The sequence below is a fragment of the Pagrus pagrus genome, assembly GCF_965226575.1.
Source record: "Pagrus pagrus genome assembly, chromosome: 23".
Taxonomy (NCBI): domain Eukaryota; kingdom Metazoa; phylum Chordata; class Actinopteri; order Spariformes; family Sparidae; genus Pagrus; species Pagrus pagrus.
Genome location: NC_140205.1, coordinates 23454704 through 23472605, shown reverse-complemented (window position 1 = coordinate 23472605; position 17902 = coordinate 23454704). Strand labels below are relative to the sequence as shown.

Sequence of the window (17902 nt, the reverse complement as noted above, 5' to 3'; positions counted from 1 at the left end):
CTTTGCAGCAATTCGACCATGAAGACCTGATTCACGTAGTCTCCTCTGAACAGTTCATGTTGAGATGTGTCTGCTACTTGAACTCTGTGAAGCATTTATGTGGGCTTTAATCTGAGGTGCTGTTAATTTGCGGTCTCTGAGTCTGGTAACTCTAATGAACTTATCCTCTGCAGCAGGTCTTCCTTTCCTGGGGCGGTCCTCATAAGAGCCAGTTCATCATAGCGCTTGATGGTTTTCGTGACTGCACTTGAGGATACATTCAAAGTTCTTGATATTTTCCAGATTAACGGACCTTCATGTCTTAAAGTAATGATGGACTGTCGTTTCTCTTTACTTAGCTGAGTGGTTCTTGCCATAATATGTATTAGAACAGCAGTCGAATAGGGCTATTCACTGTATTGAACTGTGTGCCAACCCTACCTCTGCACAACACAACTGATGGTCTCAAACACATTAAGAAGGCAAGAAATTACACAATTTAACTCTTAACAAGGCACACCTGTTAATTGAAAACCATTCCAGGTGACTACCTCATGAAACTGATTGAGAGAATGCCAGAAGTGTAGAAAGCTGTCATCAAAGCAAAAGTCGGCTACTTTGAAGAATATAAAATATAAAACATATTCTGGTTTGTTTAACACTTTTTCATTTACTACATAATTAGTGTGAATGCTGACACAGCATTCACACTATTGTTCTTCTGGAATTTTTTAATATTATTCTTCTTCCGTACGTTTTTCGGCTCGCTTCTCCTCCTACAAATTTTGAGCTACAGAAACCATTCAACTATCAAAATGTTCAGCTCGTTAAGGACATGATGGTGTCTATTTTTCTTTTTTCTATCTTTCATACTTTTGGAAATATTCAGCTTTTTCTGCCAAATTTTTCCCATTCATCCTTATGGGGATTTTTTCAAATTTCATTCTGCTACTGCTTCAGCATACATTCAGCTATAGAAACCGTTCAACTATTAAAATGTTCAGCTTTTTAAGCTCTTTCAGCCTTGTACTTTTCAGCTTTTTAGCTTTTCAGCTTTTTCAAATATTCAGCTTTTTCAAGAAAAAAATTAATATGGAAGCAAATGGGAAAATGTTCAAATCCTCTTCAAAACTCATCCACTTTCAACGTCTTCTGGTCCCTCATACTTTGAGCTAGAGACACCATTCCAACTTTAAAAGAGTCACAAGACCTTGCACTATTGGTCATGTATTCAGCTTTTTAAAATCTTTTACGGTTTTGAATTAATCACAGTTTTAGTTTGAAGGATTTTTAGCTCGTCTTCTGGGTTTATAATGGGTGTGTATTGCGTGAGCTAGAGTGGGTGACATCATCGCTAGAGTGGAGAGCAGCTGCAAAAACTTAGTAGAAAAAACTCTCTTCAGCTTGATTTGGGTCCCACAGCTTTTACTTCACATAGACAATATATACATAGAAATGTAGGAAATCTGAAATGTTCTTATTTCAGATGTAGGACTTAAACTTTTGGCTGTGGAAGCCCTAGAGTGACAAGAACTCCAGCAACTCCGCCATAAGCCGCAATGTTAATTTTGAGCCTAAATTTCTGGAGTGGAGCAGACGGTACCGGTTTTGTCTCTCGCTGTTGTGCCCTCATTTTTCACTCTACAGAAATAAAAAACACATCACATGGTTCAGCAATGTCTCCTGTTACTCACTGTATACATATTTTGGCCATAACCATTACACTTTTTTCTAAACCTGCAGGTGTTTGGGAGGTGTTTTCCCATTCATTCTTATGGGGACATTTTCAGCTTTGGTTCTGCTACTGCTCCAGCATATGTGCTGCTACAGAAACTGTTTGGCTGTCAAACTGTTCAGCTTTTTGCTCTTTCAGCCTATTACTTTCAGCTTTTCAACCTTTTCAGCTTTTTCAACCTTTTCAGCTTTATGTTCAGCTATAGAAACCATTCAACTATCAAAATCTTCAGCTTTTTAAGCTCTTTCAACCTATTACTTTTCAGCCTTTCTGCCTTTTCAGCTTTTGAAAAAATCAGCTTTTTCTGCAAATTCTTGTCCATTCATTCTCATAGTTTTATGCATTTTTTATGCATTAGGCAAGTGTTTTCCAGCACATTCAGCAGATTTTGCGAAATCACTTCAGCCGTCAGCATTCACACTGTATTTTCGCAGGAAATACAATTTTTCTAGTTCCATATGTGTTCCTTCATAGTTTTGATGTCTTCAGTAATGATCTACAATGTAGAAAATAATAAAAAATAACGAAAAACCATTGAGAAGGTTTGTCCAAACTTTTGACTGGTAGTGTATCTTCTCCACATTCATCAGGAAATATTCACAACTTACAGAAAGGCAGGAGTAAGCACTTTACCTTTTGGCCTGTACACAAGTAGTAGTCACGGATGGCCCTCACCATCACTATGGCGACAGGATAAGTAGCGTTGACAGCCTCCTTTCCTGTGGAAGTCTTGATGAAGTCCGAACCTGTCCAGTTTAAAAATTGATATGTGGTCTTCAACACATCAAAACACAGAGTAGTAGATACTGCCGTCATGTAGCACTCATTCTTGATCTGTCAATAGGTTCTCTATTTACTGGCACTACATTCAAAACTGCAAAGGAAGTTCCAACATGCTGCTAAAGTAGGGAAACAAGGTCAGATGTCACAGTGTTAGTAGGGAAAAAGTGTCAGATGTCATAGTGCTAGTACAAAGCTGCAGAGAGAGGATAGACAGGGCATTACCCTGACAGTCTGGCCAGACTAGACAAGAACATATGCTGCTGCTGATGGCTTACAGAGGGCAGCTGCACACTCATCAATAAAAACCTTCATTTTTCCTTCCCTTCCTTCACAGCCAATTATGTTTTATCAGCTTTCCTGATAAAAATAGAAGATGAAATGAAGCTCTTTAATAGATTACCCACAAACTGTGGCTGCAGGAAAGAAAAAAAAAAATCAGCCCCTCTGCCTCCCTGGTGTATAATGACTGTTCATTATTGAACAGAGCAAGATGAACATTTTCCAGTTCATTAAAGACATGTTCTATGTATTTTTCCAGTCAGGCCTTTCAGCTTTTCTCCCCTTGTCCTCGAACTAGCATAATCCTTAAGATTCGTTATGGGGAGTCTTAATTACTAGATAATGAATAACGGTTATTAAATGCGGGTGGCGGTAATGAAGCTCTATTCATTTGCATGGGCAAATGGGGGATACTGGCGGGGAACAGCAGAGTAAAATAGCCTGCATCAGAGATTAATAGGTGAAATTATCATTCAATTTCAGGAATCTCATATGCAATTCATAGGAACAAGGGGGGATTAAGGAGTGAGTGTGGTGACAAAAGCAGTGCATTTTAATAATGATCTCTATCAGAGCCCCTGACAATTGGGTACTGTAATCTGCTTATTATGTGATGGCTAGTTAAGCATACTGCCTGTGCGTGTGCATACGTGCTTGGGTGGATGAATGTGAGCGTGAGTGTGAGTGTGAGTGTGAGTGTGAGTGTGTGCATGTGCCAGAGAGGGAGAACTTCTTCACTCATCAGTTTCGCCTTTCAGAAGGCAAGAGAAAAGCTAAGCAGCAGCGCCACAAGCCAGATGATGGCAGGAATTACACTAAGACATCAACTTAAATTGACTTGGACTTTAGGCCTTTTAAAAGCACTGTAGGGCCACATGAAACTGAGACCAATGTCATCACAAAAAGAAAAAAAAGCTTTCACTTAACAGAGAAACACAGATGGTGGCTTCTCCAAGACTGAAGCATCTCTTTCCATAAAGGTTTTGTACAGTGTACGTGAAAATCAGGCAGTAACAAGACTAAAAAAATGGAGCTAATTAAATATACAGTATAAAGCTTCATGGGTTGTCCCTTTATGAGCAATTTCATTTATCATGAGCTTAATCAGTTTAACAGAAGTTTATCTGTAACATTTAATTTGACCGCAGGGATCCATCAGCCTGCAGTTAATAACATTTAATTCCAGCTACTGACAAGAATCTGAAGAGAAACAATCAAAAGCCACTTTCACAGATGAACTACAGACAATATCCAGAGAATCAGATCAGGATACTGTCCACATCTGCTTGTTCAAGAGCTTGTCCAGGTAAGACGTGTTCACACATGTCGGAAATACTCTGTATGGTTTGGGCAAGGGCAAGCAGCGCCTGGATAGAAGGCTATGGACTACTCCGTATTGATGACATTTTGGTGTTGATATCAATACTACATGTATTTAGATATATCCGCAATATCAGCAAAAGTGTGAAAAGTAATATATAGGCAAGCAGAGAAGACTACAAAGCAGCTACACTCCCCCATAGAAAGAAAGCTGCAGCATTTTGGATTGGGTGTCCAGCAGCAGCATGAACGGGCCATATGGAAGCACGAGAGACCGGCTGTGGGAAATATTCTGAGCACATGTTTCAACTTTCATGATTAGCAGTTTAAATGCCATTTTCCAAGTATGTGTTACAGCTGATTAAACGAGCACAAACATGGAAGATTACACATCGTCGACACACCCAATCTCCCACTGTGAATTCACTCTGGACAATTACATCCTCTATTCACATGTGGCTCACCTAGACTTTGGACTAGGAAGCTGGCAGGTAAATCAGGGGCAAATAATGCAGATATTTGTGTTCACACATACAGCTCCTTTGGGTAAACTCTGGATAAATACAGAGTTACAGTGCATGTGTGAAAGGGGCTTCAGACAATCAAAGACAGACTGAAACATTACAGAGTAGATGTTGTTGAGTTGTGTGAAGACTGACCAGCCATCATGGCGACCAGGCTGGCTTTGTAGATGTTGGCGAAGGTGCCCAGCTCTCCAATAGCCAGAATTGTCTTCATGTGGGAATCACCACAGGCCTCTCGAAACTGATGGATCTCATCATACATGGCTGTAGAGGGGGACAGGAAACATTCACTGAACATATTTTATCCATGATCAAAACATGACCAATTGAACAAAAGTTAACTCCATCACCAAAACTGGATGGAACCTGCTAGAATTACTAAAATTATTGGTGTGTCTTTCAATATACAGATACAGACGGTTAAAAAAAAAGAATGTCAGTTGAATCTAAAAAACAAGATCTAAGTAGTATTGGGTTTATTCCATGCCAACTCACCGAAGAAAGGATAAGGATAATTTGCAACATGTATTCTTTTCAATAGTTTGAGGACCTTTATAACAATTACATTATTAATAATTTTAAGTTTTTTATTTGAACAAAGATTTTCATTTTCTAAGATAAAATTTTCACTTTTTTGGAGCCAATGTTGATTCTTTGTTATTAATTAAATTAATATTGTTCTAACACATCTAGGTGTCCAGGAAAAGTGGACAGGACAATGAGATGAGATGAGATGAGATGAGAGATGAGACATCGAGGTGTCCTGCATAAAAGAATGTAGTCCCACAAATTTAGTCCCACGGTCCAATATAGCTTAAGAGCTGACACCCCAATTTTTAAATGGGTTGTTTAAATTCAAAGCAGATGGGTTCTTGTGAACAAACAAGCCATTCTGCCTTTCTGTTCAAATGGTCAGTGTACCTTCCCACTGTCCTGTGAGGGCAAGCTTTCGGTTAATGACGATGTCGATCTCAGAGGCACCATGAGCCACTGCCACACGGACTTCCTGTAGACGGGTCTCCAGTGGTGTCTGGCCTGCTGGAAACCCGGTGGCCACTGGAAGAGGAGAACACACTGTCAGTGAGACTCAAGTACAAGTCTTATTTATTTTCTATAGGTACACTACACATACAGTTGCTTTATCTGGACAGGAATAGAATATCATGAGGCCTATCATCAGTTTCACAGTGAGCAGAAAAGGTCGTAAATTAAATATCAACTAACCCCTCTGACCACTTTTTTCAGCTATAAAACAGACACATATAGGGATTTAGTGGTGTCATTGACAGATTCAGGTCAAAATTTTGACATTTGCAAAGTATTTTACATATAGTACTATAAATAAGCATAGAAGCTGCCCTCTATTGGTTGAAACCTGGCTACTGCAATTCAATTTCGCCATTAACTAATCTGGAGGCAGGTGACATACATTGCAGTATACACTCTGTCAATCCAAAATGTTACTGAACCTCGAACCTGAATGTTTAACAAAGGAAAAGTGAGTTTTGTCTTTCTCAGGGGAATATACAAGTGTGCAGAATTATTAGGCAACTAAATTACATAAAGATTTTGTCCCAACTTACTTGCTTATTCTCAATTTTTACAGTGAGTGAAACAGATAAGTAACTCAAAATGATGATTAAATAACATTTTGACCTACTGTTACCAATATAGCCATATTGTTTTAAATAACTGCCATGAGCCTTCCATCCATAGATTCTGTCAGTTTCTTCATCTGTTCATGATCAACTTATTTGAAGCAGCAACCACAGCCTCCCAAATGCTGTTCAAAAAGTTGTATTGTCTTACCTGACTGTAAATCTCACATTTGAGAAGGGCTCACAAGTTCTCAATAGGATTTAAGTCTTGAGGAAGGGGGGCAGATCTTTATTAAGTCATCTTCGAGGCCTTTTGCTGTCCAGCCGAGCAGTGTACTTGGATGCATGTGATCGAGCATCGTCCTGCATAAAGATCATGGACATCTTAAATACTGGGGACTTCTTCCTGTACCACTGCTTGAAAAAGTATTTTCCAGAAATTGGCAGTAGGTTTGGGAGTTGATTTTCAGTCCATCTTCAACCCGAAAAGGCCCAGCCAGCTCATCCTTAATGATAGCAGCCCATACCAGTACGCCACCTCCACCTTGCTGCCGCCTCATTCAAAGTGGTGCCCTGTGTCCATTAGTGATCCAGCCAAAGGACCATCCATCTGGTCCATCAAGAGTCACTCTCATTTCATCTGTCCATAAAACCTTTGGCCCAATTGTGATGCTTCAACTTGTGACTCTTATTCAGTGGTGGTTGTGTTTCAGCCTTCTTTACCTTGGCCATGTCTCTGAGTACTGAGGACACCTTTTACTTCTGGACACCCCAGGTAGGTTGCAGTCCTGAAATATGGTGGCACTGGAGAATAATGGGTTCCTGGTAGCTTCACATTTAATACTCCTCAAGTCTTTTGCAATTCATTTGTGCCTTTTCTTCTACACACGTTTTTTGCTACCCTGCTTACTATTCACAACAAAATGTTTGATTGGGCGGTGTTCTATACAAAAGGCTTTAGAAATGTAAATGGATTTGGTAAATGGACTTGGATTTCAATAGCATCTCCCACAAAGCGCTTTACAAGACTTGTCACATTCAACCGCTCACACACATATTCATACACTGATGGCAGAGGCTGCTGTGCAAGGTGCCACCTGCTCACTGGGTGTGACTCAGTTGTAGGTGACTTACCTGAGGCAACAGGCAGGCTGGAGTTGGCTGCTTTTAGTGTTATGACGGCCTCCCCCACACGAGATGGATACACACACACTGCTGCTGTAGTCACTCCTGACAAAAAACACAGCACAAGCAGAAGACCAATGAACACAAAATATAGTGATTAACTGGTCTGTGTCGCCCTCTGCAGGTTGATTTCAGGCCTGAACAGACAGTCTGACACCCTGAACAGGCTCCAGAGCTATCTTATTGTGTTGTCCAACGGACTAACCACTAACTACCACAACCTGTCCCATCATCTGACTGCAAAGTGATTGTCTGACTGTTTGTTTCTTTACCTGCCTTACTTCTTCTTAATGATGTTACCATGTTCCCAGAGTTCTGCTATTACAACCATGATTCTAAGAGAGTAGGAATGCTTTGTAAAACAAAGCCAAACGTAATGTGATCATTTTTTTCATGTCTTCTGATATAAACTCAATCAAATTGAGTTTTGTTAATATTTGCTTATTACAGCAAGACTTTAACAAGTTGGGACAGAGACTAAAAAAGACTAGGAGAGGTAAACAGAATAACCTGGTCAAGGTGATAGCATTATGATTGAGTATGAAAGGGACATCCTCAAAAGGTTCAGTCGTTCAAAGTAAGGATGGGGCAAGGTTCACCACTTTGTCAAACACATGATTATATAAAATGATATCACTACATGGGCGTGGGAACACTTCATAAAACAGCATTTGCAAATGATTGCGTTCCGTTTTTTTATTTACGCAGCGTCCCAGTTTTTTGGGAATTTTTTTTGGTAACAAGGTAATCTATTTGTCAATCATACAACACAGGGTTGCACAACAAAATGAAAGTTTGTAGTTCCTGCAGGCTATACAAACAGAACATGTTTACAGACATATATATATACACATCAACAAGCATATGCCCCAAAAACCTATGAAAGAAGGAAGGGTTGTGACGTCACTCAATTTCACAGGTTATCAATCTGGGTAATGGATGCACCAGTGTGTTGTTATTAAGCAAACGTTTTGTGTGTTTTCAAGGTATGTTAATTCAATTATTTATTTGCATGCAGGTTACGTTAATGTTGTGCTTATGCCATGTTAATTATGGTTTTGGAAAATGAATCTAAGTTCAGTTCCTTATTCAATTCAAGTTTTGCATGTATTGTATTTGTATGCATGATAAAGCTGTATAGAACAACAAAAAGGCAGAGTGATCCCCTTAGATCTCTGTTCATTCCTAATTGCATTTACTGTTCTTTACAGGTCAAGTTTAGCAATTTACCTGGTATTTTGCACTGGTCATATAAAGTTTGCTTAAGCATAATTGGAGTTTTCAACTATTAGCTTGGAAAGCTCCTCATATTTAGTTTTAAGGTCAAGTAGTTCTTCTGTTTGTACAGAGATATTGAGGCTAGCCACTCCCTCGAACTCTCCCATTTTGGAATGTAATTCGTTCATTCTCAGTTTACATGTATTAAATTTGGAACTAGTGAAACTAATCTCTTAATTTGCCTTCTAATATATCCTTTAAAAGCATCTCACCTTGTGCCTGCAGTTGTGTGGTATTTAAAGTGATTTATACATCTATCTGCTCCCCCGCATATTGTATTAAATGAGAGTCCTGTAAGCTTTTCGGGTGCAAGTGCCAACTAGATTATGTATGTACTAATACTTGTTTATTTGTGAATCATTGTACAATAGTGTGATGGGGAAATACCTGACAAAACAATGCCATCATATATACAGCTAGTTATATTTGGTAGCAGAGAAGTTGAGACTCAAAAATGATCTAGACAAGAATAGGTATTAAAAGATGATGAGTAACATAATTATTTTTTACTTGGGATTTGAATCCTCCATGGGTCACAAAGATTCAGGTCCTTCATAAACTGTATTATTGTCTTTCAAGTTTGACAGTGAGGTGTTTCCAACCCCTATGAACGATCATGTTTCAGGTCTAGAGTGCAGTTAAAATCATCTGCCAACATTATTTTTCCTGGAAGGGTATGAGTACGAACTGGAAATTGAGTCCCAATGTCCCTTATTATTTTGATATGTTGTTCTTGCATATGAAAACTAACAATTGTAGATGTAACACTGGTATGTATGTGGGGTGAAATTAGTGTTGTAGTCAAGACCACACCAACCGAGACCAAGACATTACCGAGACCAGAGTGTACCAAGACCGAGACAGGGCCAAGACGTTTGGAGGTCAAGACCAAGACAAGACCAAGACTTTTAGATGTCGAGACCCAGAAAAGACCAAGACCATTTATATCAAAGGAAAATCATAACAAAACATCAAAATGTGAGTTTTCATTTTTTTAGCTGGGGGAAATCTTTACACTACCAATGATTTGAAGTTATTAGCTGTTTTTGAGAGGGTCTTTTTTCACTCTTATCAGTTATGGACAAAAAGCCTATCAGCGGTGGTCTTGACCGGTCTTGTTCGAAAAACCCGAGTCCGCCCAGTCTGAGACCGAGACAAGACCGAGTAAAAATGCCCTCAATTCCAAGACAAGACCAAGAATTAGGGTTGGGCGGTAATACAGTAATAAGGTATACCACGGGGTCTTAAAAATAGCAACGGTATCAGTTTCAATACCGTCATTAAAAAAATGCTAACGAGAAGGGAGAAGCAGTAAATACTGACGAGGGAATTTGTAAACTGTGCATTATGGACGCATCTCCGAAACAACAACACAGCACGCCCTTTACACACAGAGTCGCCGCATTATCACCGCAGCACAGTTCGCCAATTCTCCACCGCTGGTTGTTCACACAGAGCCGAGCAGCTCCGGCATAAAAGACGAACCAGAGTATAATTCACACAGAAAGCCGGTGCCACGGCTCCAACAGAGGCGTGACGGTACACGTCTTGATGGTGACGTGTGTTTTTTTTCAAGGCGTTTCCCCGGTGTTTACCTGTTAATCTAAACATGTAGCCTACACACTGACAGTTTATAATCATATGGATGCTGTTATAATGTGTTGTGATTGAGATCCTGACCCACCAAACATCCTGGAAAGTGACAAAGTTACGTTTTTCTCTAAATTACATAATTACATAATCGCCATCAGTAAACTGGACGCTGTCTGACTATTTCACTCGTGGGGAGAGAGTGAAACTGAAAAATCACCGCGACAAACAGTTGGTGAGTTAAAGTTTTTTGCCGGGGACAGACGCTGTTTTTCGGGCAGAAATGTGACGAAGAGTCGGTCGGACCGACAGGCTGACTGACACATTTTTTTCCTCATATAAGTTACCAAAGACACGATCAGTTATCCTACTACGTAACTGTTGTTTGGTCCTGTAACGTTGCTTTGTGGGACATTTCTCTATATTTTGTTGAGTGAAGGACCTGTTTAGTTTAGCTTCTCCGTGCCGCCGGCTTATCTGTTCACACTGGTTCGGGTCGCCAATACTGCGCCTCTGATACCTCTGGAGGCGCATCAGAGGCGAGTGGCCCAAAAGTACCTGTGCGTCTGTGCCACAAGCTCACCATCGGAGCGGGTTTCCAGCACCGCAGGTAAAGTTTTCAGTCCACAACGCGCCCTGTTAAAGCCGGAAAAGGTGCTGCTCTTTGTTGTTATTAAAAGTTGTTCGGGCTGTGATTTAATTTAATTGATTTGTGTGCGCGAAAACTGTTCTGGATGTTAATGTTAATTTAATTCTGTTTGACTGTTGTATTTGCACTTTTTTATAAGCTGCTATTTGTTGCTAATAGAAGTTGTTAATATTGTGCATGTTATGTTGTTATTGTTTCAGTATTAGTGTTTGGTATTCAGTTTCTGAACGGTGTAGGCACAAGCCAACAGTTTGGTGACGTGTCTGAGCCTTACGTCATCATTTTTAATTAGTCACGGTAATACCGTATAGGCCTACCCTGGTAAAATAGGGAGGAGGTCTGACGGTATCAAAAGAACCTCAAAAAATTGTCTTGAGACCGGTCTCGAGACCAAGACCAATCTTGAGTACTACAACACTAGGTGAAATCTTGTGTCTTTTGGCTTCAGACATGAGCTGTCTTGTGACAGTCATGTGGTTGCAGTGTATGAATAGATGTATTCATGAGTTTACATGGTATAATATGTTGTGGAAATTAACATAAGGAACTTAGTTAAGGAGTTCATCCTGAGGGGGGTTTCTTGAAGAAGTTTTATGTGTATCATGAGGCGGATGTTGAGATGATTGGAATGGTGCTTTAAGTGAAGTCATGTGCAATCTAATGATTATGCTAAAGTTATGAGTATTGTTTTGGGTTATTATAAAGGATGAGGAGAGACTCCCTCTCTATCAAAGACCGGTCTGAAGGACCCGGCCCTCGTGGACCGCGAAGGCTAGGCCACTGAAGGCTGCAGCCCCTGAATTTGGACACAGCCATAGATTGTCAAGAAATTATGATTTGTTTTCATTGGGGCCATATATATTAACCAAATTGATGTATTCTCTCCCTGTACCACTGTTATGTGTGCCTCTGGTGTGTGTGTCTTGCTCTCTCTCCCTCTCTCTCTCCCCGATTTTCATTCTCCCTTCCCCCGACTCCACCTGAGCACACCTGAGTGTGATCGGTGATTGGAGTCGGGGGAAGAGATAAGAGGGCACAGGGACAGGTGAGCCTTGGCACACACACGAGCAGCAGCGCACTGGTGAGAAGTTTGTTTGAACCTGTTGTTTGTAAAGGTTGATTCCTAAGCCTTCACGCACGCTTGGGTGCGGGGGCTTTGTGCGGGTGTTGTATGTTGGTGGACATTGTTAGGTTTGGGTTGGAGGTTGCCGGTGGTCCTGTTTTCGGGTTTTCTTTGTTAGGGTTTATTTCCCACGCAGGCAGGTGAAGGGGGAGACGCGGGGAGCGACGGCCCACTGCGCGGCTGGTCCACTGTCTCTCCATCCTTTTGTTCTTTTTTGCTGGGACCTCCAGCCCCTTTTTGTTTATTTTTATGTTAATCAATTCAATAAAATCATTCGCTTTGAATCTGAATCCTCTGTGTGGTGTCTTTCTATGTTGCGCCTCCAAATCCCTGGTTTTCGAGCTATAGGTTGATCCGAACCGATGGAGGCCGTAACAACCACCAAAAATCTACCAGTTGTATCATAAATAGTGTTATTCACTTGGACTGGAAAGGTACAGAATTGTGAACAAACAACATAAGCCCTCTGGAGTGGGAAGAGAAACAAGATGTTAGTATCTTTCCTGGCTATCTCCTTCGTACTTTCAGTAAATCACTTCTGAGTAAATGAGTCTCTTGGATAAAAAGTATAGATGACTCAAGCTACTTAAGCCTAGAAATAATCTGTTTTAATTTAGTCATTTTAACCATCCCCTTACATTTAAAGAAGCACACCCCTGTTGATTCTCTGTGGGAGTTGTATTAAAAGTGTGCAAGCATACAACATAATATTGTGAGGAATACAGATTAACAAATATAGCCACATGTGGCTATTAGGTGAGTTCAAGCTGTTTTTGCACAAGAAGCTCAATTGGTTGACACTAAAGTTGCAAGCAGCAGTGGGCAAGTTTCAGCAAAATGTGTGAATTTCTGTCCACCAGGTTTTAATGTATACATTTTAGGCATGTATGGCACACCCCATGGTTGGGGCTCAAAATGCTTTGGTTGATTCCTAACCTTGGCATGAAGATATCTTCTGAGTTTTATGATGATTGGTAATTGTTAGTTATAGTAATAGTTAATGAGTTATGGGTTGAGTGAGTTATGGGTTGAGTGAGTTACCAATTCATTGTAAGCCCCGCCCTTTACAAGGGCATTTCGATTGATAGCAGCCATGTCTTCGACTGATCTTGCTCATTTGTGATAGATGTGTATACTGGTCCCATGAGACAGTATACCCAATTTCGTGTTGATTGAGTCAAATTTGAAAAAGAATATGTTACTTTTCTGTTTTTCAGTTTATGCTAATTAGCATTAAAACCATTAAGCGGGCATACATGGTTCAGGAGGCTTTTTTGTATTACAATTTGAGCTGGAGCCGCTCCAATTTCAAGTCAATTGGAGTGTTTTTGGGTGTGGCCTTTCCAGAATTCCTTTTTGGCGTTAATTGTAGTGGCAAGCCTTTCATTGGCTTTCAACAAAACTTGGTGTGTATGTCCAGGTCACAGCTGAGAGTGTCTCCGGTAAGTTCAATCGAGATTGCACAAAAGCATCTTCAGTTATAAGCCAATATGTATTAGGCCGCGCCCACTTGTATCAATATGGAACTTCAGACTTTGGTCAATACTCAGCCCCAGAATATGCACACCAAAAATGGTGAAATTTTGTCCACAATATTTTCAGATATGCCACTGTGGCAGTTATGGCACCCCCTATGGGTTTTGCTCAAAGTGTTTTGGTAGCCCTTTTCTAGCCCTTTGGGTTTGAACACTATTAAATAAAGTCTGCCAGAAACAAATCCCATTAGCTGTTATCTCGAACAGGACAGCCTCTCTCTCCTGGTGTATACTCAATTAATTGGTAGTCTTGACCGTGATCTCGAGGGATCATTTACAGGAATATGATAAAATATTGCCAGGAGCTCACAAAAACATGTTTGCTTAGTTCAGCGCCATACCATGCTCTTACCTTTGTTTGTTTTATAGCTTAGGTTAGTTTGTAGCACAATTAATAATCAAAGGCGGTTTGTAAATGTTTAATTCGAACATGTGATATTTCAATAACATTAGCTATTATTAGCCTAATTATAATATTAGCCTAAAGTAATGCACCCATCTGGAAAAGTGCATCTCGTCACTTTTCAAAATAATACAGCTCATGCAGACTCAGGATCTACAGCAGAACAAAGTCAGAAATATCAATAATAAACACACTTAAAAACAGATAAATAATTAAATGTTTTAAATACGTAGCCTACTCAACCACAGTAAAGGGACTGAAATCAAGGAGAAATGATGAAATAAACACAATCTGAGCAAGTCAACAATATCAGGAAGGCATGATGTTCTGCTTCTGAAACGCTCCCAGTGGGATATGAGGTCACATGGAGGACAGAACAAAACAGCGTTGCACATGCCAGGTAACCAAGACGTGACCAGTGGAATCAAGGGATGAGACCGGACATTAGCCAGGAGCAGCCTTATCCCAGCCTTCTTTCTCTCCCTAAGTCTGGTCAGTTTGGATGGTCAAAAGATGCCATGGGCAGTGAAGTGATCATCTCCTGATCTTAATCCAAAAGGTGCACTTCCATTTATCACTGCTGATGAATGTATTCTCTCATAAGTAATACACGTTTCAGCAATAAGCCAAAAAAACAAAACACATAAGGACCACGGTAGCTCCCAGCCACTGTATCTGCATGCAAACATACTAATTATGCAATAATTAAAGTTGTACTTTATTTTACTTATTAGAAGTGTACTTTATTGTAAGTCTGTTGTAAATTGTTCTAAAGTATACTTTTAAAAAGTATACTTTATTTCAAAGCACTTATAGTAGTAGATTAGTATTCTTATTAAAAATGTACTCATGTTTGAGTCATTTGTAATATACTGTTAATATACTTTATTAAAGTGCACTTAATTTGCAATTCTTTGGAAGTAAATTTAGGTACACTTATTAAAAGTGTACTTCACTGTAAGTCTATTTTAAATTGTTCTAAAGTATACTTTTACTAAGTATATTTTATTTCAAAGTACCTATAGTAGTATATTAGTATTCATAATAAAAGCATACTGATTTCAAGTCTTTTGTAATATACAGTTAGTATACTTTATTAAAGTGCACTTTAATTTCAATTCATTGGAAGTGAATTTAGGTACACTTATTTAAAAGTGCACTTTATTGTAAGTCTATTTTAAATTGTTCAAAGTATACTTTTAAAAAAGCATACTTTATTTCAAAGTACTTACATTAGTCGAATAGTATTCATAAGATAAGTATGTTTATTTGAGTCATTTGTAATCAGCACCGCCCCTCCCTACAAGCAGAACACGAGCTGTGCGTAGGGCCCCACGATCCATGGGGGGCCCCATTTTGTGCAAGGGGACGCATTCTCTGCAAATGCGCAAAGGATGCACATCGCTGCCGTGAGGCGTGCGTAGAGCACCAAGTCAGCCCGAGGCAGGAGAGAAAAAAAAGAGACGAGTAATCTGACACCGCACGCGTTGCCGCAATGATTGACAGCACGCAGCATCTGACCAATCAGCGGTCAGATGCGCCGACAGGCAGTTGGATGCAGGTGGAGAGATGGCCTCCAAGCGGCAATATGAATCGGGAGCAAACAAAAGAAAGAAAAAGTCAAAACAAGAGGAGGCTCGTGCTTCACTTGAAGGTGGGTATGTTGTTGAAATAAAAAAGAAAAACTTTGTGGCATAAACACCCCAGCTGCTAGCCTGCTAATCATGAGACAGAAGAGGGGATAATTCTGTCTAGATTTGGACTGGAGATTAAATTTTCCAGCGGCCCTGATTATCATTTATTGAATGTCTTGTTAACTGATTCACCTCTGTTGAAAAAGGAGCGGTTAATTGACCAGTTGGTGGTCGTATGTTGGCTCAGGTTTATAGCCTATCAATCTATGCTATCAATATAAGTTTTGGGCTATTTTTATGGAGGTAAAATGTCGCCATCTCTTGGTGAATTTAATTCATAACAGTCATATAAGATATTGTATTAGATAAGATAAGATAAATTAAAATAATCCTTTATTTGACCCAGAATGGAGAAATTTAAAGCATTGCAGCAGCAAACAGCAGTGTAGGAATATAGAACCAAAGTACAAAATGTAAAATTCAATAAAATTCTGCTTAGGGGCCCAATTTGGCCAGGGGCGGCCCTGTTTGTAATAAACTGTTAGTATACTTCACTAAAGTGCACTTTAGTTTCACTTAATTTGAAGTGAATTTAGGTACACTTAAAAAAGTGCAAATGAGGTTGAGTTTGTTTTAAGCCGTACTTCTTCATAAAATGTATATTAAATAGTTCTAACTTACTGTACTGATGAAAGGAGTAATTACTTAGCAATACACTTTCTACATATTACATGTATGTGCTAGTACACTTGTTTTAATTTCATTCCCAGTTATGTATTAATGCACAAATACTTGATGGTCAGAAAGATATACGTTTATTTAGCCTATGGAAAAAACACATTGTTACAGTACATTATAGTCAATCTGAGCAGGGATTTTTTGTTCAATATTGTTTGGTAGAACATATCTTCTCCTTAATTATGACAAATGTGTATTTCATCAGTATTACATTGCAACAGATTTTTAGTCCAGTTCATTTGCAGTATTTTACATTTGAATACAGACCCTTTTTACATACAGTCTATAGTACGGACCCTTTTTATATACAGTCTATAGTACAGACCCTTTTTATATACAGTCTGTAGTACAGGCCCTGGAAAGAAAGGCGCCTAATTCAAATAGCAACGTTTGCATCTTTGCCGTCCAATCAGCGCATTGCGCTCAGCTCCGCCTCATTAAGCTCCACGATTCACGCCGCTTCATTCTGGTCACGTTGCTGTTGAATGACATTGACCCGCTAACGTCTCCATCGCGAAGCAAAGCACTTCTGATTCACAGTGTGTACATTCAATGTTTTTATTTTCTGATTGAATGGTCATACATTTTATATTTCCATTCGTCACACCGGCTAATTTTATGATTTCGTTGGTGAGTCATGACATGTTTCAGCAACTTCAGTCATCGTAGCTAGCCAGATAACCAACGTTAACGTTAGCTAACGTCAGTCTTACAGCTACTGTAACTGTAAGTTAACCTATTATTACTGCTCTTGGTAGCGGCAGCGTTACGCCTGTGTGTATGTGCTTCAGTAGCACAGTGTAATATTATATGATGGAGAGGAGCAGTGCGTGTGTGCGTAGCGTCTATGTGTGTGTAGTGGAGGGAGCAGCAGGTGAGGTTGGAGCAGACATTAGCAGAGCAGAGGAAGAGGTTAGCCGTGCATGTACAGTTCAGTATGTGGCCAAATAAACGCACAAGCTTCTCCAGACCACGTAATGTCTCTCCTATTGTTTTACCAACTGCTGTCTGGCAGCGAAGTGAAGTGACGGGTGTTAGCCCTGAAGCTAACCGGCTTCAGCCCAGGAGGAAAACGTACTCCCCTGCGCTCTGCCACTACGGTCTTAGCCTATTGTACATGTTAACCGGTCGTCTAGCTGCCTAGTTTATGACTTTAATTTAAACTACTTCCAAGAAATAATGAAAGCTGTTCATGTCTGCAGATACAGTATAGTCATGTCAGTACAGTATCTGAATGCAAAAGCGACAAAAAAAGGTGACCTCTATTGATCCTACACCAGCAACTTGTAATAGCAGCTCAAGAGTCAAAAGTAGAGGAAAAGATTGATTGATTGATTGATTGATAAATAAAATCAAAATAAATAAATGTATGTTATACACCTCTCACTGATAGATATGACCACGGTTGGATAATTGCACAGTACAAGTGAGCACATCTTTGTAATATAAAAATAAAATGTTGTGTAGCATCAATCAAAAAATATAGCCTGTAAATGTGCTAATTGCACAGAGATTGGAATTTCACAGGACTTGCGCACTTGTTCAGCAC

The 17902-nt window shown here is 39.7% G+C and overlaps 1 protein-coding gene across 1 annotated transcript in view; it reads right to left on the bottom strand.

Annotated features, from left to right (window-relative positions):
- dera (deoxyribose-phosphate aldolase (putative)) overlaps positions 1-17902 on the bottom strand; it is a 59548-nt gene that overhangs the window by 27543 nt on the left and 14103 nt on the right. The window contains exons 4-7 of the mRNA XM_084346237.1: positions 7353-7448; positions 5542-5676; positions 4756-4884; positions 2348-2460 (exon numbers count right to left, since the gene is read on the bottom strand). Of these exons, the coding sequence (XP_084202363.1) occupies positions 2348-2460; positions 4756-4884; positions 5542-5676; positions 7353-7448 (473 nt within the window). The remainder of the gene's footprint in view (positions 1-2347; positions 2461-4755; positions 4885-5541; positions 5677-7352; positions 7449-17902) is intronic.